The sequence below is a fragment of the Setaria italica genome, chromosome IX (genome assembly GCF_000263155.2).
Source record: "Setaria italica strain Yugu1 chromosome IX, Setaria_italica_v2.0, whole genome shotgun sequence".
NCBI classification, from domain to species: Eukaryota; Viridiplantae; Streptophyta; class Magnoliopsida; order Poales; family Poaceae; genus Setaria; species Setaria italica.
In genome coordinates, this window is record NC_028458.1 from 58674029 (window position 1) to 58697942 (window position 23914).

Here is a 23914-nt window from a genome sequence, read left to right on the forward strand (position 1 = left end):
ACATATAGGTAGCACTTCATTTTGTTTTAAAATCTGGTGTGACAGTTACAATTTGATTGTCCATGTCAGGTTAAAATTATCCTTTCAAAAAATACCCAAAATTCAAGTATATATATAAAAGTTGTGCATGCTTTACTAAATAATGCACAAAATAGGGTTTCTTGCGCCCACCATTATTCTTTCTTTTTGGCAAAGGCAAAGCTTTCTTATGACCCAGAGCACGGCTAAACAAAAGCTTCTCAGCCATGAAGCATATTGCGATCATTAAGTTTTTATTTCATCTATGGACTATTTGTTATTTTGGGGCTGTAGCAATTGCATGAGTGACCACAATGTGTATGTATAGAAAACTCTTAAACTTTGTAAAAGTTCAGTAGCTAGACTCCAATAGCATTACTAATGGATGACTATGGAGGTAAATTACAAGCGATACGTTTCCCAGTGCACATGTTGCAACGTTTGGCGAATCATACATCCCCTGCTCCTGAACGATAAGGAAGATTAATTCATGGCTTGGCATTTTGATCCAAGGGTGTGTTCGATCAGCCTACAAAGTAAGCGTCGACAGTAGAATACCGTACACAATCCGGCAACGGGGAGCCCCTTCCCCTGTAGAGTATTTGAAAGCTACCCTGTGCTAGCAAAGTCAAGATGTTTAAAAAGATTATGGCCAAGTGATAACAAATTGTTTATGGGTGAATAATGATTGGATTAAGAAGGATCAATATACTCAAGTGACGTGAAAACAACAAATTACGAAATGCACAAATGAAGTCATGACAAGCAAAAATATAATTGTATGGATGGAAAGCCAAGCAACAAGCAATGCAAGAAGAAAATTAAAGCATCTGCTAGCTAGCTGTGTCTAGAGCTTCATCCGTTGCAAGAAGCTCTTGCCCTCCAACTTGGCGGAGAAGAAGAGCCTCATGAAGCTCTCGTGGTCCACCGTCTTGTACATCACTATCTCCGGCTCCTGGTCAGTGACGAGCTCTCTCAGAGGGCCTATCGTCGCGTGGATGCTCGGAGAGTGGAATGCCGCAACGGACAGCCGCGCTCTCTCCGTGTTGATCACAGCCCGGTGCTCGATGCTCCGGTACCTTCCGTTTGTGAAGATCTGCACAGATTTCATGCATTTTTATTTTCAGTAATAATCTAATTGGTTGTGAAGATCTCTCATACGGATACCTGAAGAATGTCTCCCACGTTGACAACAAAAGCGCCCTGGAGAGGCCGCACGGGAACCCAGCTGCCATCGTCCCGCTTTACCTGCAGACCTTGAACCTGGTTCACTTGCAGGACGAGGGTGAGGAGATCAGCATCCGAGTGGGGCGAGAAGCCCACAACTTTGTCCGCCTCGGCGCATGGAGGATAGTAGTTCATTCTCATTGACTGTATTCCGCCGACGCATTTGCTAGCAATCGCCTCCGGTTGCAGACCCAAGTTGGTGGACATGATACCCAGCAGGCGATCTGCCACATTATTCACAGCAGCCGAATACGCGTCCAGCGTCGATCTGAAGGTGCCGGGCTTGTCAGGCCAGAATCTCATGTTCCTGTGCTGAGGCGGCTGCGTATTCAGGTAAAGGATGTCAGCCCAGTCCAGCTTCTGATCCTCCGAGACCACGAACAGTTGACCGTAACCCTCCAGCTGCCCTCGTTCCTGAGCAACCTGCTTCTTTGTTTCTGCAGGCAACCCAAAGAATCCTTCAACATTCGCCTTCATCCCCTCGATGACATCATCCGGAACATCGTGGTTTATGAGCTGCAGACGCCAATTGCATGCATCATCCAGCTAGCTTAAATGTTCAGGAAAGCAAAGAAATTAACAGCAACCAACCAGAGTATATATACCAGACCTGGAAGAAGCCCCACTCCTGGCAGGCCGTATGGAGGCGTGCAGATTCATCACGACAAACCTCCGGGTGAAGCAGCCTCTCAAAGTCAATGATGGGTATCGCGGCCTCACCGTCGCCAGCGACAGCATCTGCAGCCACCTCTGGCCGGAGATACCTCGGCGGCACATGGGCTCCACCGGTGGCCGCCACCATTGCTTGCACGCTCGGCACAGGGAGAGACTCCATCTCTCTTCCTATCTTCTTTCACTTTGAGTTGTCAGCCTGAGAAGCCAACTCGATCGATGCTTGCATCGACATCAACTACTCTACTATATTAAACTTGCTGGCCTCAGGTACTGTTCGCAGCCACTGACGCGTGGGTCCTGCAGCTTCAGTCAGTCATTAAGCTGCAAGAATAGGCGAGCTCTCAGGTACTTTTCACAGACGCTGGCATGTGAAGTTCAGTCGCTTCCTTTTAGAAAAACAAAGAAAGAAGACAACTCCAAGTTCCAATCCTTCTCCGCCACCGCTACAAATCCAACACGAGCCAAGAAGAATGTGGTGCCCTGCGATGGGTTAGAAGTGCAGCCAACCCTTAATCGATGAAATAAAAGAAATTTCTGTTGTGGATGCCACATCATAACTCAAAACATGCATCAGCTCGCTCATGAGTCAAGAAACTTATTGCTGCAAAGAAGAAAAAAATAGCAAAATCAATCATGAATGGAACACCTAATCCAACGAAAGAGTTGCAAGGCAAGTGAAGCAAGACTTATGAGCGAGTTATATAAGTATGCATGATGGATGGTACAATTAGAGAACACAAGCAGCACTGAGTTGGTGAACTAAACGAATATTATAATTTAGGATGAGTGGAGTGATAGTGGATATGAGCCTTCTTTTTTATATTATTCAAAAGAGGACAAGTGCGATGCAGCAACATCAGACAAAACAGCCGGCGTGCAGTGACTAAGAAAAAGCAGGCATAACAACCGCTTTGGTGCCTTTTTCTTTTAATATATATATTTTTGGTAGCTTGTGGGCATGGCATTAGCACCCTATAATTTTGGGGAAGGGCAACTGGCATTTCAAATAGCAGTAATAGGGGCCTGGGGTATCAAAGAAGGGAGGAACGAACAAATTAAACAAGACAAAGACATACCTGGTGCTCAGTCGCAGTCACGGTTGCGGCATGTGAAGAGGAGGGTGCCTGTCCGTCTCCTTCTCGGCATGGTTTCCATCCATCAGCACAGCTCTGTGTAATTCAGGACATACTGAGTCGATGTCGCTGATCATCTAGGGCACAACCTCCTTCAGCAAGTTGATGTAGCCAATAAGATAGGGGCTTACCATTTAAACTCACTTGATCCAGTTAGTATGTCAATCAAAATTTGCAGGAGACATGCTGTTGCTTTGCCTTATAAGTGTAAGTGTATGCGGCAACTATAAACTATTTTCTTGTCATGCACTTTTATACATACTTACCGGGAACAAGTGTCCAATGAATAATACATTAATACGTTGCTACTGCTCAAGTATGCTCATCATATCAAACTAGAGTAAGACATGCACAATCACAAAAAAAAAAAAAGCTAGGAAGTGACTGTGGAAATATAAATAGAAAAAATGAATCGTTTATTGCTTGCTTTGGGAAAATTAATACAATGCCAATCCATAAGAAAAATTAGAATACAACAGTTTTCTTCAGTTCATATGGTAGGACACGAAGCTCGCAGTATGACTTAATAGCCTCTGCTAGGCACTGCTTCTCAAGATTCTCAGACTTCACAACAAAACTCTGCAGTGTGTCTCTGTGAGAAACTCTCTCAACCTACATAACAGCAAAAAACAAGACAAAGAAACTAAAATTTCAACCACCTATTGGAAACCGTCAATATTAAAAGCACATTGGTTTAGTATAATTTCTCGTGTGTGAGTAATCTTCGCTACACAACATATGGTGCACAATTCTGATGTGAAAGTGGTCAAGCATGATAGTAGGGTTCAATGAAGGCCAATGCTAATTAATTATCTGTTTGCCACATTAACATAAACAAAGGCTAGGATGCATCACACAGTTTGCCACCAATTTTAAATCATGTGATCTATCAATCCGACACTTGGGTTAACTGTTGCGTGGAAAGTACAAATACCATCTGTTCAATGATTGGCCCAGCATCAAGTTCGGGAGTGACAAAATGGCTGGTTGCCCCAATCAACTTCACCCCAGCATTGAAGGCCTAAAAGATGATACTTATTCACGTTTTCATAAAAGAGAGATTTCAAATTAGGCTCACAGATCAAATCTGATAATTTTGGTACCTGTCTGGAAGGATGGCCTCCCTTAAATGAGGGAAGAAGCCCATGATGAATATTAATAATATCTTTACCATATGCTTTTAAAAAGCTTTCCGACATAATCTGCGAGGAAAAACGATGTGTCACTCACAGATATATATAGGTGACAGAAGTCCGCATTAAATGTTAACCTTGTAAAGTCTATGCACCTAATTGAGAGACTGGATTATCACACAGCCCATAGAGATGAAAAGAATAGTGATACAATGTTGAAACATGCATAGCCTCATTTATGGATCTAGTGAATATTTGTTTAGAGGGGAGGCAAAATGCCAGGCTTGTACCGGTAGGTAGGGAAGGTTCTCATGTATCAGTTTGGAGACGAATAGAGTTAAATGGAACACACTGGGAGTCCTAACACGAAGAGTAAGGTAGCCTTTAGTATCGCGCCTCAAAAAACAGAGAATATTTAAGTGGTTAATGCCATGCTAACACATGCTTTATTTGTTTCCCATTTTTGGCATCTCTAAGAAGAGAAAAGGAAAAAGAAAAGATGACCTATATTTTACCTGCATATATCTTGCCAGCACAACAAAATCTGTGCCCTGAATCAATTCTAGTATCTCTTGCTCCCTTTTGTTCCCAGGCGTGGTGGGTAAGTAGTAGTATGGAATTGCATGCCTCTGAAGAAAGCGCCGCACATGATTGTCTTGCGGTCTATCATGGTTGCTGCAGGAGAATGAAAGATATCAAAGTGGAAGCATATAGTATGTGTGACTGAGAGGAGAGGAGTGACGTTTCTTTTGATAGGAAGAAAATACATCGCCTTCACCTTATGACACAGTTAATGTCAACTGGAAGCCTGCCTTCTTGCCATCTGTGCAACAAATCAAACAAGCAATGGTCCTGCTTTGAAGCGAGGACTGCGATCTTGTATTTGGGGTCAAGGTCAGGTACTCGTACGGTGGACCTTTGTGCGCCGAAGCAGCATGACAAATTGAGGAAATCCTTGCGCAGGTCATCACGCGGCCAGAGCCTCGGGTTGTAGGTGAACTCACTACCATCAATACATGGACATGTGTTTGAGATGTATTGCATGGTGATGGTGCTGCAGGAGCTACATATATAGATGATAGAAAGAATGGGAGGGAGTGATGGAGAGGAGACCTGCGGGAGTAGAAGACGGGCTTGTCGTCGGGGACGAAGACGTCGACTCTGTGGATGTTGCCGCCGCGGGAGGCGATGCACTCGGACACCTTGGCGACGATGCCGACGGCGTCCTGGGCGACCAACCAAATGGAATAATTAATTAATTAATTATGGCGGAAAGGAGACGAGGGACGACCACGTACGGGGCACTGGAAGAGATGGATGCCGAGGAGGTTGCCGGCGGCGGCGGAGAGCGGCCGGCGCGCCGAGGACATCATCTGTCTGTCTCCAAAAGGACGAGGCATGGCATGGCATGGCAGAATCAGATATTCAGATGAGATGATGCGGTTGGTGGATTCGGCCGTGGACCGCACCCCCACCCCACCTTACTCGGTTGCTTTGGCTTTGGCATCCAGATGTGTCGATGTCAAACATTCATTTGTCTATTCATTTCACGATGAAAAAAATAGGTGGTCCACGTTAAAAAAAAAATACAGAAGAGCGCCTCCTGAATCAGGAGTTCCGGACAACGTCCCCTCCCTCCAAAGATTTTACCTCCTTGCACTAGAAAGCTTTTCCAGCCATCTGCATACATTCAGAGCCCAAAACATAGCCGGGCTCTTAGCACGAAATGCTCGCTGCTACGATTCATCACTCCACCGCCCAATAGCTTCTCCCACCCTCACCTTGTCGCCAGCCCTAACGCAGAAGCTGAAGTCTGCTGAAGCTGAGGACACCTCCCTCGATGGGGCTTCAAACACCAACACCACCGTTGACCCCATCTTAAATCCTGCTATCTGCAAACACAAACAAACATCACCATCGCTCTTCCATTTACCGCAAGCATCTGCAGTCGCAGCTCAAACAAGGTACCTCCTCCCCCTTCTTAACCACCACACCAGTGCCTTCAGGTTCATAAACACGCTCCTCAGCAGCCAGGGAGTGGACCATCATTGACACTGCCCTATTCGTCCTCAGCTCTGGTTCCAGATTTACCTGCATAAACAGCATTCCTCACAAATTCATTCACCAGCTGCCATTCATTTTGACACCATCACAAGTTACCCTGATAGATCCAACATTAGTAGCGCCAATAGCTGCGAGTGCAACAAAGCCTTCTTTCCATCGCCCTTCAAGCACTACCTGCCATTCACAGCAACAGGTTCACAAAGGCAGTGCCACTGAGCCAAATCCTATTTCTGGCTCATGTATGAAGCTAAAACAGTTCAGACAAGTTACCCTTTCATTCTCAACATACAGGTTCCTGATGGTCCGTACGGCACGTTCATTCTGGGGGAAAAGATGGCCTGCAGATACACTACATTTGCATCACTCCTACACTGAGTTACCACAAAGCTCGGTAGGTATGGACAAACCTGAGAAATGCCGACGTTTTAAAATATTCCAATCAACAGGGGAATGAACTCGATGATAGTCACCAGGGTGTAAATAGATGACACAATAAAAGATGCCTTTCTTCGGACTGCCAAGGACAAGTCAAGATCAATACTAGCAAATTTTTAATGAATATGTTGAGAGGCATTATACAGTCACTGCAACTTGAAAAGGAACAGAGCCACACAAAACAAGTGCAAAGTTTTCATGATAGAATCTAGGCAGTAGCAGAAAAGTTTCTGTAGGTTATAGTCGCCTCCAGGGGAAGGATAAGAAAATTGCCGGTCTCAATTCTCAAACATCTCAACTCATGGTATTGTGAAAGGTGAAATTTTACAACATCATTGCAGAAGACATATCGTGCCCTAATGTCACAGATCAGAACAGCACACCATAAATACTTGCAATTTCATATTGCTATTCCAAACGTTCAGATGTAGATGTGATCCCACAAGCACATATACATTGCATAAAAAAGTTAATTCCAAGTGAAAAAGTGTTATTTGAGTGGTTGCATGGTATGGGATCATACATTAAGCGATGTGACCTTGGTCACTAACTTATGCAGTTGTCTTGGATTTCATAATACTAAACCCTTTATTGTATAAATACCTCAAAACTGTTTGATCCCGTAGTTTAGGTGAAGCAACTGATACTCGCCACCACGATTTTGCATTTGAATTCTCAGGTGTACTTTGCTCTATGCGCTCCCTGGAAAGTTCTTCCTCTGCAGCATCGTGAAGGGATGAACTCGTACCAAGAAGAGAAGAAACAGAATAAGAAAAGCCTTTCACTTGTTCAATCATGGTTCCTGGACCCCTTAGCTCTCCAAGCCTCAAAACTTTACCATCCACAGGACTCACCTAATGGTACAATTGAACACATATAGAGATCAGCCTTCACCCATCACCATATCAGACTAATGGTTATACAGAATCACTATCTTGTTACCAGTTACCAGACAGTTTGGATCTGGATCAACGGGTCTTGCTCCTTCTTTGAGACTGCGGATGAAGAACGCCTGTAAAGAAGGATATTCTTCTAGAGGAAGAGCAACTTCTTGCAAATCTACAATATTCAGGAATTAACGTTTCATTCCAAATCACCGCCAAAGTTTTCGAAAGAAGTGATAACAACTATATATAAAGTTTACACAGGTACAGAAAATATGAAAATATGTAAGCAAATGGATTTTTTCAATCAACAGTGTGCCTCTAAGAACCAGTAATTCATCACAGAACATCAGAGCAGTAAGCATTTACATGGCTATACGTACACTGTGATGCTCAGTGGAACTTGGAACACAGTAGCATTGCATGATACATCAAGGGAGGAACTGTATCTATCATTAGTTTTGAGTGTACAAGAATGCGTATTAGCGCAGATGATGGTTTTAAGCACAAGCTAGCTATAGTCTTGTAAATAAATTTGGCAGGTGAAATTTGACGCAAGTAAGAAAGCATGGGGTTAAAAGGCGAAGACATACCAGAGTGAAATGCTCTAGCCCATGTTTTGTAAATGGTGGGGCGCATGAAAACTGGGACATCCTACAACACAAGGGGCAAAGCTATGGAAGAGTAACCAGGAAAAGATCACAGCAGGTTGTATTGGTTGAATTCAAGAGCGAGGTTGTATGGGTTCAAGAATCCGAACCACTTCCATCAAGGATCCCCAGAAACGTGACATGGAACGCAATGGCAGAAGCCTAAAAAATGAAGCCTGTATTGAAAAATGACACCATTCTGCAATCAGAAGGCAATGTACATGGATGACAGGTCGATGTGCTAACTAGAGTAGGGGCACCTTAAAATCTGGCGAAAATTCTGGTTCAATTCCTTTCTCCTTTCTCTGGACAACCTTGCATGAACAGGGATCATGGATATGAGAACAAGATACCATCATTATTAGTTTGTAACTAGGTCATGGTAGAGATGAAAGACAAGAAACAGTGCAAATCTTACAGAGTAGCCGTGTGCTGGTAATATTTGTTTAGGGAATTGTAGCGCGACAGTTAAATATTGGTGGAGCATTGTGATTAGTAGTAAATAGTAATTGTAGTAAAAGTAAAACCTGCGATGCATGGCTTACTTTGTTGTCGTCGTACATGCGCCTCGCATGTAGAGCGCCAAGCATGACAAGAACTGCCGCTGTTGCACCAGGTAGAAGGAATTTACCTTTGCCTGGCAAACAAAATACGGAGTTGGAATCTTTCTTTGTCTGAAGAGTGGCAGTGCGATGTGAGATCCACAGATAAGGGGTGGAGAGAAGAGAAACCAAAACCTTGGGAGTCGCCGGAGTTGGCGGCGTGGATGCGGCGAGAGGGAGGGCGGTTGCGGTGGCGGGCTGAGGCGAGGAGATGGAGCGGCGGCGGCGGCGGCGGCCATGGAGATGGAGGGCGCCGAACCCTAAACCTCATGCCGCTCTTTCCCCCAAACGAAATCGATTCTCTTTCCTTGCCTTGTACCACGGCTGTAGGTCGCCGTCGCCGTCGCCGTCGCCGTCGCAGGTGAGAAAATGGTGTGTGGATGGAAGTGAATGTCAGAACGTGATAGATAGTGCAGCAGAAGTCCATCAGTTCTGACAAACCCAGCATTACATAAACAGAGCAGATGGATCACCATCGATGCATCAGACAATCACCATGCCGATATCCCAAAGCTTTGTGCACCAACAATCCAAGGAAGGTAAACATGTATATTTTATATCATATATGCATCAGCATGCTTTCCTGTAATGTAAAATAAAATGTTAGATGTTCAAAGCTAAACTTAGGCACGAGCAGCACAGGCGGCTAGCTCTTGGATTCGATTAACCTATGCACGAGCAGCACAGGTGCTCAAAATAAAACTAGTCCGTCCAGTATACATTAATTTGAGAGAGTACAGAACCAATAGCTGGATCAACTCCTCTGTTATCACCAACTTCCTTGGGTCCTCACATTCATAAGAAATTAACCACATGCTCACTCGGATCAGTTTCACGCTACCCATCCTAGTACTCCTGATCCTAGTACACCTACAGAGGGATGACCTCAATGTCATCGTGCTCGGTCTTTGCTGCTTCATGCTCGGCATTCGCTGCTCCATTCTCCGGGACCGCAGGAGCACGGTTCTCTGACATGCTCATCTCTTGCACTGGAGGTGGGTTCACAACCGTCATGGGCACAGCATTGTTCTCTGCGAGCCGACCCCTCCTCTCGCGATGCTCCTGGCAGTTTGCACACCAGTGCAAGCAGCAGTGGACCATGCATGGGTCGCACGGAGAGTTCTGGAACAAAACACAACAACAAATGTCAACCAACAAAAAGGCATTCAAAGACCAAAAGAGGCTAGGTAAAACATGTGCACATCGTAACAAGGAAAGCAGTGAACAAATTGCACCTTAAGGTGGTATTTCCTCTGAAGTTCTTGACGGAAAATGCCAGTGTACGTAGCACATAACCACCAACTAAACACCAAACCTTCTCCAATCAGAAATGATGCCCTTGGATCCGCACCATGAAATATTGCTGTCAGAATTGCCAGCGTGATCCCTCCTTCCACAAACACAGCATGGCAGACGCAAGGAGTTGTCCATGGGATGTCCTCTCTAAGAGCCTCAACGTTGCGTCCAAACAGCACGCAAGGACAAAACAATCCAGTTCGGCCTAGTGTCACAATAAACAGACAATTTGACAGTTAAATACTGTTTCACCAGATACCCTCTTCTCAAACAAGCATTCCAGACATAGCCACTCATGTAAATGGGCATAGAGAGAAATGAAGCACAATGCCACAAATTGGATGTTGATCTCCGACTGCTCAATTATCCAAACTCGAGCATTTCATTGATTATGCACTTCACACGGACTGACAGACAGAGAAACTATCCAGTGAAGAATAAGGAGAATGGCAAAGGAAGAGAAGTTTAACCTAAGGCAAAGCTTCCTGAAAGTAAATATATAGATAAAGGAATTAAAAAGAAGCACAGGAACTAGATAATTTTTCTCTGGCCATAAACTCTATGAGACTGCATCCGTAAAAAGTAACATGCATGAGCCAAGAAGGTCAACACCAACAAGTCAAGCAAAGGGATGCTTTTTTAAAAAAAAATCGAGTATTGCGCACCGATGTACCCCGGACTTCGTGCCATATGCGACGGAAACATTCTGGAACATGAACAGAATCCATAGTACCATGACCGTTCTCAGCTACAAAGCACTACTTTTCAGTCAGACTCAACATTGGCATAGTGCTTGACCAACGATTAATCACCAACTAGCACCCCTTATTTCCGGTGCGGTCTTTGCACATTGGCAAAGCATGGAACAGGGATCCAATGATCATAGCAACCAAAAAAAAACAGAGAAATATCCACACTAAATGGTGGAACAAACAGAATCTTAAGTATTTCTTTGCAATAGGGACACAGCAAGGTAACATATCATTGTTAGCTCTCTACATTCTTAAGGTCAACGTATCATGTCCTAGGGCGGCAATAATTTAACTACGATTGTAAGATCAATAGTAGGAAGTCAGTGTGATATAAATCCGGACAGCAGGTACAAAATTCGACATTTTAAAGGGTTGCTGTTTTTGCATGGAGTGTGGAAACATCAAGTTATATAAACATGAATGTGGGAAGCAGACATTTCGGACTGAATATTTTGCAAACGGGGAATGTCCAGTGATGCGTGCCTGGTGCTAATTTCCCACATGAAAAAGAAATGGAGGGCAAAAGGAAGCAAGACAGGAAAGGGCTTCCTCCCCTTGAACTTCCTTGAAGCAACAACTCATGTACCAGAGATGACATCAATGGATCTACGGGAACCCACTCACTTTTCATCCATCCATCGTCGAAGGCCTCCAACTACCGACAAACACATGATGATGATGCAAATTTTGAGTAATGGTGATTAGACTGAAATCTGGCAGATCAAGGGCAGGCAGGCTAGCCCGGTGTGATGCGCACCCCTGCTGCCGTGGTGAAGAAGACCGACCCAGTTGTTGAGTAACAGGATGCAACAGACGAGACGATATAGTAGAGAAATTATATTACAGGTTTCGGGGTCGTCGGTGCATCCGAAGATTCCGGTAGTCCAGGGCTCGTCGGCGGGCGGTTCGTAGCTCTCGGGCAGGACCTGGCCGCACTCGCTGCACCTCCGGCCTTCGAGCTGGTGGAGGGAGAGGGGATCAGATTCAGATCGGAGGGAGAAGAGATGTGAAGGGACGGACCTGCGGGACGTGGACTGGCTGGTTGAGCTCGCCGGGGCGGATGTCCTCGGTGGGGGCGTCCTGGTCCTTGGTGAGCTTGACGTAGCGAGACGGGTGGCTGCTGGTGGCGTCCTCCGCCATGGCCGCCACCGCCTGACTATCCGAGATCGACGACGACGACGAGAATATGAAGTCAGTCGGAGATCGTCAGATGGGAATGAGATTTGGAGGAGTTTGGACCGACCCGGCCCGTGGGCCACAAAATCATTTGGGTAGAAAGGAGAAACATGCATGGCGCTTCGCATTAACATTATTATATTTGGATGAATGCGTTTATTTATTTATTTTTTTTGAACTCACGGCTCACTCTATTATTCGTTTTATTTTTGTTATATTATATTAAAAAGGGGCACTTTAATATTGTATTTTTTTCTTGTCTTCGAACAGGTTGACTGTCTTACCCAGATGCAGTATGTGCACTTTACACATAAACGCACACCACACACGCCTCACCCACACATCACACAAGCACCCCTATGCGCAAGCTAAGATCTACATTTTATACTCACACATACATCACCCACACAGCACACAACCACCCCTTGCGCAAGCTAAGATCTACATTTTATACGCAAGCTAAGATCTACATTTTATACTCACACATACATGCTAGCTTTAAAGAGATGACTGCTTGCCTTCAAGAGATGGTCTCGAAGGCCAGCTCCCAGCATATGCGGAGGTCACGGTAGTTCATGAATAAATCCTGAGAAATTATAAATCCTAGGAAATCCTCCCGCTGGGGATCGAAGAAAACATTCGTGACAGCTAGAAAATGAGAGCATAGGTAGAGGGAGGGAGCTGTGGGGGGCAAAATGAATGAAACGAAAACTAGCAACGTACCGTGCCAAACAGCAGACGATGGCAACTACTACGTAGGCGTACAGTCGAGGGTGTTTCAGTTTATATGTTTACTTGAACCCGCTCTCTTCTCTATATAATTAAGCGAGCATATCGACGATGATCCCAGCAATACCAAACTCCAAACAACCTAATTACTCTACTTACTTAAGGGAAAGGAAAGGAAGGAGAGCCATGGCAAGCTGCTTATCCCCTAGTAGCACTAAGCTCATTGCCCGCCTCTTGTTGGTGGTCGTCTTGCTTGCTCTTGCTCCCCACGGGAGCCGGAGCCAGAGCCAGAGCCAGAGCAGGGGCGGCATTGCCATCTACTGGGGCCAGAACGGCAACGAGGGCACCCTGGCCCAGACCTGCGCCACCGGCAACTACGCCTTCGTCAACATCGCCTTCCTCTGCAGCTTCGGCTCCGGCCAGAGCACCCCACAGCTCAACCTCGCAGGCCACTGCGACCCCTACTCCAATGCCTGCACCAACCTCTCCGCCGACATCACCTTCTGCCAGTCCAAGGGCGTAAAGGTCATGCTCTCCATCGGCGGCGGCGCAGGAGGCTACTCGCTAGACTCCCAGCAGGACGCCCTCCAGCTCGCGCAGTACATCTGGAACAACTTCCTGGGTGGCCACTCCCAAAGGAGGCCTCTCGGCGACGCCGTGCTCGACGGCGTCGACTTCGACATCGAGGGAGGGAACCCAGACCACTACGGAGCCCTCGCGGCGTACCTCAAATCCTACGGCAATGCCAAGGGCAAGAAGAAGGTGTACCTGTCAGCAGCGCCGCAGTGCCCATTCCCGGACCAGTGGGTCGGCAAAGCCCTTGACACAGGTCTCTTCGACTATGTCTGGGTTCAGTTCTACAACAACCCGCCTTGCCAGTACACGCCGGGGAGCACCGCCAACCTCATCGACTCCTGGAACCAGTGGACGGCAGGGATCAACGCCACGTACCTCTTCCTCGGCCTGCCGGCCGCACCGGATGCTGCGGGAAGCGGCTTCATACCGGTGGACAGCCTCAAGTCGCAGGTGCTTCCGGCCATCAACAACTCCACCAAGTACGGTGGAGTCATGCTCTGGTCCAAGTTCTACGATGACCAGGATGGCTACAGCTCCGCCATCAAGAACTCCGTCTGATTCCCATCTCATCTGCTGCACCATTTCATTCCGAATGTATACATATGAGAATTCATATGTGTGTGCGCGTGTGCTGAGTGCGTTGTTGTAATTCATATATGTATATGGTTTGCCTGCCATATATAGTCATTGTCAGTATGTGTGCATGCAAAATTCTATATTCTACTGAAATAAAAAGATACTTCTACCACCCATCCCGGCTAATGGCTATATATGTTCTGCTGAGCTTCAATCAAGATGAATGGCAATCAACTAGGAAGAACTAGTAAGTAGTAGTACCTTGTGCCTGGGGTTGGGGGTCCATTGAGATAGCCTTGCCGCGCCTAAAACGTACAGATGGTCCGCTGATCAGATATGTAAAAAAGAAAATAAAAGGTATGCGAAGAAGTTTACCTTTTCAAGTTCTTCATCAATTAAAGAAACAAAATCACATGTCACAACTTGATTCCAAGCCTATTCTGCTAAGATTTCACAAGGAATATAAATGCCAAATAAACAAAAGGAACGGAAGTTGAAGTTTTCCTTACATCATAATAGTACATATACCTCTTAGCTAAAGAGGCAAAACCCTAAAACATAATTCATCTACCTCATCTACTCAAACAAAAGCTATAGTTACTAAGCTATAAAACAGGGGCAAACAAAAGATAAGATAAATTGCAGCTAGCTAATATTCCCTGATTCCTCTAGTGGGCTACAGAAACATCCCTACGCCTAGCTTGAGCTGCTTCCAGCAGAAGCGTCAGCAGAATCCGTCTGTTGCCTGGATGAACGCTGAAAGTAGTACCTGTTGAAGGAAAAAAGGTAGCAAGTTATTCATTAGCAACAAGTACATCAACGGAGAACTCATAAAAGAAAAAAAAAATCTGAAGTGGCATCACATACACGAAAATGTCGATTCCATGGAGAGATGAGTATTTCCTGAGAAGGCGTTCTATGGTATACCATTCTGATCGTTGGGAGCCACCTTGGTAACCAATTCGGGGCATGTGGATAACCGCTTCAGAGAAAATAAATGGAGTAACTAAGCCTGATGGTAGCTAAAGAGATAGATCATATTGTGTTCAATGCAAAAGAAAAACAGGAGTTGGGGGTATGTGGGAGAGGAGGGAGAGTGTAGCTTCAAAGGAGTGGAAGTGATTACAACAGCTATACAAACATGTTTCTATAATTTATAATTTAAAGAACCTCCACCGATGGTTATGGACATTTACCTAAACTGGATGTTTAGCGTGTAGATATTACTTAAAGCAATAAGCACATTGACAACTGGCATGAATTGGCAAAGAGATGGGTAGTGTTTGGATAGTTCAAAAACATGCTCTAGATTTCTAAATAAGGAACCAAAAGGGAACACTACCAGAACGCTGAGCAGCTGATGAGGCAGCTTTCGATAAACAGAGCTCTAAATCAGGCATGGAGATTTCACTTCTCGGTACTTTACGTCTCGGATTGTAAGACTGAACAATAGCTAGTGCCACCCATAAAGGCGCATCCAAACTCCGGGTGCAGTTGGCTTCTGCGGTAGGGATACAAATGAAATGAAAACATATAGGCAAGGTCAGCATGAAAAAAATCTATAAAATAATAGAGGGTGAACGTTTAGTAAATAGAAGCTGGAGAATTTGATGCACCCACAACATTTGATGGGCCTTTTGACACATCACCGACATGCAAAAAATTTCTATTGCATATGAATGGGTTGGGAGTATTAGAGATTGTATAGCTGTTTATATGCTTTCCATGTATACATGAATGTATTCCTTGTATACCAAGCCATATTGGCTATATATATGAAGGTCACCCCCCCCCCCCCCCCCCGCCCCCCGTTTCTGCTCCCCTTTTGTAGAAGGATTAATTGGAGGTGCTATGTTCAGAATGCATGTGTTTATATGTTCCATCAACCTGTCTCAACACTACACATGGTACTGATCCTCCTACCATGCTACTTCTTCTGGGCCAAATGGGCATAGCAAATGAATTGAAGTGCTTTGAGCAAGATCATCATAGTGCCGACGATAGTTTCGGCCTTACATTTAGCAGTTAAGTATGGTAAGAGAATTTCATACATGTAAATATATGACACTTAATTCATCAGAGTGGTACAAAAATGATATGCAGTGCACACAAAAGTAATCAAAATTGGTCGAGCTAGTGATAGAAAAACTAACCATCAAGGTAAATCAAGTGAAGATCTCCCATGTGGAGGTCATCGAACTCAGAAGCACGGTGATAAGCATCTGGAATGCATGTTGAGAGCCTAGTCAAAGCATCAAACATTCCTCCATGCCCCCATGTCCCAGAATTATCTATGCAACTGTGACAGCATTGCAATATATTTAGATTTTGTTCAGAGGAAAACTGGCAAATGTTGAAGGACTTGGATATAAAAGATGCTGAACATTTTTCAATGTTCTGTTGTTTATAATAAGATACTGAACTGCTTAAAATAAGTAGTTGAAAACTTGATACAGGAGAGGCTTAATCTTTTCGACAAGTAGTACTATACTAACAGTAAGATAACAGGAAAAAAGAAAAATATCCTAGTCCCGACATCGAAGGGTGCACACAGCCGTACAGAGTAATTATGGTACATAATATATTAACTATTAATTAGTTAAAGATTTATTGGAAGAAGTAATAGCCTTTCATAATCATATTATCTTTCTTCCTGGAAATTAGTACCTGAATATGATGGCAGGCTTTGCAGGGCAAACTTTTGAAGGATTAGTACAATCTCCATACACAAGCTGGACGGATCCTGAGTCTGAAATATTCTGGCTTGCTGTGATATCAGGCTCCTTAACCGCTAGTGTCTTGTAACCCATAGTCTCCCATTTGGCCAATCTCTTTTCTTCTACTTTTTTCTTGTTAACTTCACGTTTCAAGAGCTTTTCTTCAGGCGCTGCTCTTTGCCTTCCAAGTTCAGCTGCGGCATCTTCAATGGAATGCGAAGCCTCTTTGAACTTCTTGAACCAGGATAGGTATGCAGATTCATCAAGCCCGGGGTCAACACTAATAGAATCAGAAGCCCTTCTAATCACAGTTCCACTGCCATCAGCCAAATTTGGGTTGATTTCAAATGCGCGTTCATCCTTTTCTGAAGGTTCATGGCTACGCATCATGACAACCTTTTCAGACATTGTTTTCAACTTTGCCAGTTTCTCCACACTGATTGTCTCAGAAGTTGTGTCCTCATTGATCGTATCTGTGGTTGTATCTGCAGGATCAAACAGATGCAAGCCAAAGATAATTGATCTCATGTCACTAGCTTCATTTCCCATATCTCCACCCTTCACATCAGTTCTATCCTCTTCTCCAATAACATTGTGGCTAAGCTTAAGTTTTCTCTCGGCTCTTCGCATTATGACCTGTTGTCAATTAAAAATGGATAAGAAACTCAGAACTTCAGAAGCAACTTAAAAATAAAGCATTAGGGCTCCACTAGTAAGCTTTACCTCTTCAATTGTGCGCTCTGACACCAAATTTATTGACAACACATGATTTAACTGTCCAATGCGGTGGGCGCGTTGTAGGGCCTGTTTGTCAGCTTGAGGATTCCAGTCTTGTTCATAAAAGATAACCTACAGCCAATCATCTCAATGGTCATGGAAAATATATTCAGAAAGGTCGTATGGTCATCATTACCAACTGTCTTATTGGTACTAAGAACGTACTTATTTAAAATAATAAATATTAATAGATTTAGAGGGTAAACCATAAGATTAGCTATGTTATCAAGTTCAATCACACTCACAGTATCGGCACCAATGAGATTAAGCCCCACACCCCCTGCTCTAGTTGATATCATGAAAACAAAAGCTCCACTCTGACCATCATCTCTCATAAGACCTTTGGTAGATTGAGAACTGAAATTTCTTATTGCTGCAAACCGTTCCTCAGCACGTACTGAACCATCCAGGCGCTCATAAGTGTAATTGCGCAGCTCCAGAAAATCCTATTTAAGTGATAATACAAAACATAAGTTACAATGAAATGTATGCATAAGTATTAAGACAAATAAGTCATTTATTGTATTAGCGTGACTGGGAAGAAGAAAACCTGAAGAATGTCCAGTGTTTGGGTCATCTGAGCAAATAACAAAACACGATGTCCTAGCTCATGGAGCTTCTTCAGAACAAGATCCAGCACAATGAGCTTTCCACTAACCTGAACAAGATGACCATAGAATATAATTTAATAACTATGTCTTCAGATTCCCCCACAGTCTGTTTACCTCCCTTGAACCTGCTGGCTCAAGCGGCCCTACTTAGTCATCCTCCTGCTGTGACCTGAGACTAGCCCTGTTCGTGGGCCGGGTTTCCCAGGTTATGGCAGGTTTGCAACCCATCCTGCATGTCTAGTACATGCGACTGGCTTGGTTCATTCCACACCATGTCTATTGTTTTAACCAGGTTTCCTATTTACCCAATTTTCCAAGGTAAATAGGCTCTTAGCATTTAATTTCACATATGAAGCAGACTAACCTGAACTAAATGCTCCCCTTCCACATAAGGCTCAGGTTCAATGCCACTGAACAGATATGGGTGACTGCAAGCTTTCCTCAGCTGTATAACCTGAGGAGAGTTTAGAAAAACAAGAGATGAACAATAAATTTACTGGGAAATTTTATGCATAATCTCTAAAAAGCGAGATAGAGTTAAAATGGTATAACTTTAAAAGCATGAGATAACAAAAGAAAAGGCTGTTGTCTTGGAGGGGGCTGGTAGTTAGCTGTGCTCCTTCTCAATCTTTTCAACAATATCCTGTACTTTATTGTTTCTCATTTAATTGAGTCATTTCAGCTGCTGCCTCCCTGGAACACTGATATGAACTGAAAAAATCAACACTTGCACTGGGAAATAAAAACTTCTTATTTGTTTTTGTTATGTTAAGAAACTTTTGAGAGGAGTAGGAACAATGATGTGTCAAATGACTCACAACTCAAAATACTTTCCTTTTTGCTACATGCACACTAGTAAATAATCAAGTGAGAAACAGCCAATGAGGTAACGAAAATGAACTTGCATAGCAGTATAGCACAGGTGCAAAACGTGAACAGAGATACTGAGGAAAACAAACAATGAAATTGATTATTATTGCAAAGCAGAAGATATAAAATGCTTGTTCACGAGAAGACGTAACATGGGACAGAAACAATTACAATGTTTTGCAAAGACTGGTGGCGAGACGATCCTCCAGTAATTGAAAGAAGTGTTTGCAGTTCTTTCCGCAACACCGACATGTAAAGCTTTTTTTGTAACTGTGTCAATGGCACCATCCTGTAAAATCGATTCAAAATAGATTAAGAAAATAAAGAGGACAAGGGCACAACAAAAGGGGAAAATATTCTCCTGAAGCAAAGAACCAGACACTGTTAGCTCAGTTAGTGCAGGCAGCGCCAGAATTCCTCTCTCGATTAGTAAAGCTTTTGTCCTGCGTAGCATAAATGCTTTGAGTATGTGTTTAATAATCTTGAATTGTCTGTTTGCTTTATTAGCTTCGGAACCTGTTTCAGAAACAAGATATCAATGATCCTGAAATCCAAAAGGAAGCATTTTCAATGCAGAGCCCAAAAGAAACACGCTCTGTTTGAAGCACACCAACATGAAAGAAAGAATGATGAAGAAATGGTAGAGACAATCGAGTGATGTACAAAATAGATTACAACATTTGTAAAAGCACTAGAAGTTTTGATTGCCATGGAGAGGGTTGTCAATCAACCAACTGAATGAAAAGGCATGCTCTGGTTGTATGCTTCTGTTAAGAGAATGACTAGACCAAAGGGTAAAAACATTAAGCATCCAACAGCAATTCACCGACACAAATGTGATACAACACGAATCATGAATAAACTGTGCAAAATTTTAGCAATAGAACAGACTGCATAAGGAAAACAAACCAGCGCATAAGCTACATGGAGAATATAGTGTTCATAGCAAGAGTGCACAAATGCACTGTTGTTCAGCACAAAAGGTACCTGGCAATTGACATATGCTAAAATGCGCCCCTCTAGAATTTGAAAGTAATACCTGTTAATGAGTCCCCTGCTTCCTTGAAGGTGGAAAGGAACTCATCTAGCTTTCCAAATATTGAAGGCAAACAAAAGTGCATCAACGCCCATAATTCAGAAAGGTTGTTCTGGATAGGAGTGCCTGTTAGTAGTAGACGTCTTGGCATGATGAAGCGTTGCTCAAGGACATTATACAGTACCTGGCAAAGAACTTTCTGAATTAAACTTGGAAGGTTTGTTACAAAATATATGTGTATTTTAATTGATCGTAACCAAAAGGAGAAAAGGAAAAGGGTGTAACATATAGCATTTGAGTATTTGACACATGCACACCTATTAATCTAATTCCTTTTAACACCAATGCTTGGATTACAAGCTCAACGAACCAATAAAAATGCAGAATTGCACCTAGGATTTTAGCTTGAATCAGGTTAGAACTCCTAGGGGGTGTCTGCTCTTTCCTCTGCTTCCTTTATCTGGCAATGTAACTAAACTCTGATATTCTCGTTACAAGTAATGGAAATGAAGGGGGTTGTTTTTTGAGCAATTTTATGGTTGCAGCCCTCTCAAGCTCAACACAGGTTGTAACTAATCAGCTGAACCTGAAGTCCACAAACTGCTAGTGAAATATGAATATTTCCACTTGGCGCCACCAAGTCATAGCTATTCTTTAGTTTTCTCTTAGTCACAGTGCCCAATTCACCTCTGTCATTATGCTCTACCAATACACCGCTCGAAAGTGAAGATGTTTCTTTTCCCAAACAGTACTGAAAGTCTGAGCTTCCGTGCTACTGAATCAAAACTGAAAACATCACATAATGCACAAATACGAGGGCAGGTACATCCTGTGTAGCTTAGCAGTAGTACCAAGAGGTGCTTGGTGGCAAAAGCAGCAGTAACGGTAAGGAACCAGTCAAACCCTGAATTCAAAAGAACTACATAAATAAAATGGCCACTTACACTGGATGGATTTTTTAGACGTTGGGCCTCATCAATAATTGCATAGTGCCAGGGAATTTGTGAAAGAAAATCTTGATCCATCAAGGCTATGTCATATGTTGTCATGAGCACATCAAATGATAATTCCTGTTACGTGCAGAAAAGAAAAAAAGACATCGCAAGTATTGATGGGATACACATACACCTATAGAAGATTGAACCCAGAAAAGACAGAATAGCGTACATTAGAGTGAGATGATGTGGAAGCTCTCTGCACAAGTTCAAACAAGGTTCTCCGGAGGTCACGACGGTGCACCTTATCGCCAACATACTGCAGGACCCTCAAGGAAGGACAGAATTTACTGAATTCTGAGAGCCAGCCATCTGTGACACTTAGAGGACATAGCACCACTGCAAGGATGACGTAACTGGATCAGAAATGCAAGTAGCAGGTGTGGTGAGCTGTTAAGGGGATCAATGAAAAAGAAAATCAGGGAGATGTGTACGCACAGAATGGTCCAGGTGCTATACGCTGAACCTTGAGGTGGCTCAGCAGAGAAATTGCTTGTAGGGTCTTGCCAAGCCCCATCTGCCCATGTTCAAGACCCGTAAATTAAAATTCAGTCACATGAGTTAATATGGTTGGAGGGTCGAATGTAAGGGGGCCAACATTTGGTTGGCACATAAACAAGGTTTAATCAAGGAGATTAATAGGCAAGCATACACTGAGCACGCGGTAGAAAATGAATGGAATATAATAGAAAACAGACCACGCAGCAGGCAAACGAAATGCTCAAAGAGTCGGCAGTGGAAAGCTCACCTCATCACCTGCGAGCGATACGGCGAGAGATTAGCGCTGGAGGTCGGCAAACGGAAGGAGATTGAGGGGATCCTGGAGGACGTACCGAGGACGACGTTGACGCCGAGGCGGTAGCGGCGGATGAGCCAGGCAACGCCATCGAGCTGGTGGGGCTTGAGGTCCGCCGCGACGCCGAGGTCGGGGAGGCGGGTCCCTTGATCCTGCGCGTCGGCGGAGTGGACGAGGTCGGCGGCCGCGAGCAGGCGGCGCTCGTAGGAGGTTGGCATGGGGGCGTTGCCTGCCTGCCAGGAGCGGGAAAGTGAAAAAAAAAATGGACGGAGAAGCGGACGCGCCCACGTCCGACTCCGGCCGGCGAGTCAACAGGTCTGCGCGTGCGCCGACGAATAGCCCTGCCGCGCGCGGATTATTCCTCACGGGCTCATCATTAAATGAAAATGAAACTCCTATGAAACCCCCACTAAGAATAGCCTAAACCCAAAGGTCACTAAGCGGTGTCTGAAATTAAGATCAAATTTTTACGCTCATTCGGTCATACTATAGGAGAAGTATGAACAAATACTAGAGGTCAAAGCCCGTAAACAGAAGACGACGAGAGGCAAGTACCTGGTAGCAGCGTCACGCGCGTCTTGCTCCCTGAACCACCGCAGCACACCCTCCCACTCGTCGGCCGGCATGTTGCGCAGTTGCGGGTGAGCAGCCATCAGCCGCCTCTTCTCCGCCTTGTCAAGCAGCACACCGACGAAGGAACACAGCGCGGCATAGGCGGAGGACAGCACGGATCCCATCGCCGTGGTTCAGCTCGATCCGGTCTCTGCAAACACTCGAGCGAGCGAGCGATCGCGCAACGGAACAGGATCGGTCTCGTCTATTTGCAGATTGATCTCTCTCTATCATGTCCAATTTATAGGGGAAGGGAAGCCATCGGAGAAGGCTCAAGAAACCACGCTGCTGCAGTCCGCTTTTTGGATTCCGATTCTGATTGGATTAGTCCTTCGTTCCAATCCCTGGTGAGTGGTGACCGAATCGGGGTGTGGAGGCCGGCGGCGAGATTAGAGGAGGTAGGTAGGAGAGGCCGAGAGGGCTAGCCGATGAGGTGGGACCGTGGGAGGAGCGAGCTTGTGGGCCTGTGGAGGCGCTGAACGGGAAGGATCGCCACGGCTCAATGCTAGACCTCTTCTCGCAGGCAGATTTGGCTATTACTCGTATTTTAAACACTTAAAAATAACATATTTGAAATTTTATATATCTCTAATTTTGGAGCCGCGAATCAAAAACCTTCCTACTTGATTACAAAACGTTGACATGCTATATTCCAAATTTCCAACGTATCTCTATTAAATGACATATCTCCAACGTATTTCCAACGCAATTTTACCTTCAAGGATATAACATGCCTGATTCTATGGTTCTCTTCTTTATGCCCATAAAATTTGACTAATTACATTTGTATGTCCAAAAATATCAACAGAGGGGGAAAAAAGTGAGCCCAATCCTTAACGCTTGCGTTCATCCATGCATCAAGGCAACAACTGTAGTGCGTTTATAAAAAAAGAGATAAGAAAGATAGCATTTCGAGTTATATTAACTTAGTCGTCCCATGTGAGCATGCATTGTCGGAGAGTGTGCATTGCAACACCTAGAATTTTCCTATCTTATACATCATCTAACAACCTACTCATCAACTTACATGACATATTTTTTGTGACCTATATGTATCCATTGTATGTAGGGTATGTACTATGAACACTACATTTTACCTCTATTTTCTTTTTCATAACAAGCGCAATTAACCAACCACGAAACAGCCAAGAACGGAAAACCACGTCACCCTTCACCCTCCGTTGCACATCCACCGACTCCAGCTAACCCCTTGTTTACTTCACTCCCAACTCCCAACTTTGGCACTATGCAAAAAGAAGATTCCCCATCACATCAATCTTGCGGTACATGTATGGAGTACTAAATGTAGATGAAATTAAAAACTAATTGCACAGTTTTGTTGTACTTTGCGAGACGAATCTTTTGAGCCTAATTAGTCAATGTTTGGACAATAATTCACAAATACAAACGAAACGCTACAGTGTTGCTACAGTAATTTGGCACCTTCCAAATTCGCAAGTAAACAAGGGCTAATTTCCATCCTCATAAATAGCTCCCAGGCTCTCCTGAATTAACAACGACGCCTTCCACGTATTCCCACTCCGCCCCCTTCGTCTCCCAGAATCGCGAAGCAG

At 44.3% G+C, this 23914-nt stretch overlaps 6 protein-coding genes across 11 annotated transcripts; 1 reads left to right on the forward strand and 5 right to left on the reverse strand.

The window, feature by feature from the left end:
- Positions 1–678: 678 nt before the first annotated feature.
- LOC101780409 (S-norcoclaurine synthase 1) lies at positions 679–3304 on the reverse strand. Of its 3 annotated transcripts, none has more exons than XM_022823076.1 (4): positions 3185–3304; positions 1856–3089; positions 1186–1761; positions 679–1114 (listed from the first exon to the last, which is right to left on the reverse strand). In XM_022823076.1, the coding sequence occupies exons 2-4, from the start codon at positions 2078–2080 to the stop codon at positions 866–868; spliced, it is 1050 nt and encodes a 349-aa protein (XP_022678811.1). In that variant the 5' UTR covers positions 2081–3089; positions 3185–3304; the 3' UTR covers positions 679–865. The 3 variants fall into 3 exon arrangements, with proteins under 3 accessions (XP_022678811.1, XP_012698194.1, XP_012698195.1); XM_012842740.2 differs by having other exon boundaries at positions 1856–2400; positions 2997–3288; XM_012842741.2 differs by having other exon boundaries at positions 1856–2521; positions 2997–3288.
- Positions 3305–3448: 144 nt separating this feature from the next.
- Positions 3449–5616, reverse strand: LOC101779206 (formyltetrahydrofolate deformylase 1, mitochondrial). The gene is made up of 7 exons (XM_022823077.1): positions 5485–5616; positions 5300–5412; positions 4965–5189; positions 4702–4861; positions 4157–4255; positions 3988–4074; positions 3449–3665 (listed from the first exon to the last, which is right to left on the reverse strand). Exons 1-7 carry the CDS (start codon positions 5584–5586, stop codon positions 3519–3521), a joined length of 933 nt encoding a protein of 310 aa, XP_022678812.1. The 5' UTR covers positions 5587–5616; the 3' UTR covers positions 3449–3518.
- Positions 5617–5700: 84 nt separating this feature from the next.
- LOC101778396 (phosphatidylserine decarboxylase proenzyme 1, mitochondrial) lies at positions 5701–9304 on the reverse strand. 2 transcript variants are annotated; one of them, XR_002675805.1, is made up of 13 exons: positions 8957–9304; positions 8765–8856; positions 8480–8533; positions 8330–8395; positions 8163–8223; positions 7635–7744; positions 7289–7539; positions 6658–6764; positions 6521–6588; positions 6347–6424; positions 6155–6277; positions 5841–6078; positions 5701–5783 (listed from the first exon to the last, which is right to left on the reverse strand). XR_002675805.1 is itself a non-coding variant. In XM_004986039.4 (12 exons), the coding sequence occupies exons 1-12, from the start codon at positions 9267–9269 to the stop codon at positions 5923–5925; spliced, it is 1479 nt and encodes a 492-aa protein (XP_004986096.1). In that variant the 5' UTR covers positions 9270–9303; the 3' UTR covers positions 5731–5922. The 2 variants fall into 2 exon arrangements, 1 of the variants encoding a protein (XP_004986096.1); XM_004986039.4 differs by having other exon boundaries at positions 5731–6078; positions 8957–9303.
- Positions 9305–9431: 127 nt separating this feature from the next.
- LOC101778003 (cell number regulator 6) lies at positions 9432–12082 on the reverse strand. The gene is made up of 4 exons (XM_004986038.4): positions 11890–12082; positions 11714–11828; positions 10057–10322; positions 9432–9943 (listed from the first exon to the last, which is right to left on the reverse strand). Exons 1-4 carry the CDS (start codon positions 12007–12009, stop codon positions 9692–9694), a joined length of 753 nt encoding a protein of 250 aa, XP_004986095.1. The 5' UTR covers positions 12010–12082; the 3' UTR covers positions 9432–9691.
- An 878-nt stretch (positions 12083–12960) lies between these two features.
- Positions 12961–14020, forward strand: LOC101782027 (acidic endochitinase). The gene has a single exon (XM_004987169.2). The coding sequence runs from the start codon at positions 12961–12963 to the stop codon at positions 13906–13908; it is 948 nt and encodes a 315-aa protein (XP_004987226.1). The 3' UTR covers positions 13909–14020.
- Positions 14021–14375: 355 nt separating this feature from the next.
- On the reverse strand, positions 14376–22066 carry LOC101777302 (probable helicase CHR10). 3 transcript variants are annotated; one of them, XM_004986036.3, is made up of 17 exons: positions 21766–22066; positions 21681–21688; positions 21371–21449; positions 21105–21271; positions 20882–21007; positions 19941–20121; positions 19282–19417; positions 19073–19190; positions 18396–18485; positions 17971–18078; positions 17666–17866; positions 17367–17492; positions 16594–17279; positions 16080–16225; positions 15269–15427; positions 14794–14908; positions 14376–14695 (listed from the first exon to the last, which is right to left on the reverse strand). In XM_004986036.3, the coding sequence occupies exons 1-17, from the start codon at positions 21944–21946 to the stop codon at positions 14623–14625; spliced, it is 2700 nt and encodes an 899-aa protein (XP_004986093.1). In that variant the 5' UTR covers positions 21947–22066; the 3' UTR covers positions 14376–14622. The 3 variants fall into 3 exon arrangements, with proteins under 3 accessions (XP_004986093.1, XP_004986094.1, XP_022678810.1); XM_004986037.3 differs by lacking the exon at positions 21681–21688 and having other exon boundaries at positions 21766–21955; XM_022823075.1 differs by lacking the exons at positions 21371–21449; positions 21681–21688; positions 21766–22066 and having other exon boundaries at positions 20882–20967; positions 21105–21225.
- Between the last annotated feature and the right edge of the window lie 1848 nt (positions 22067–23914).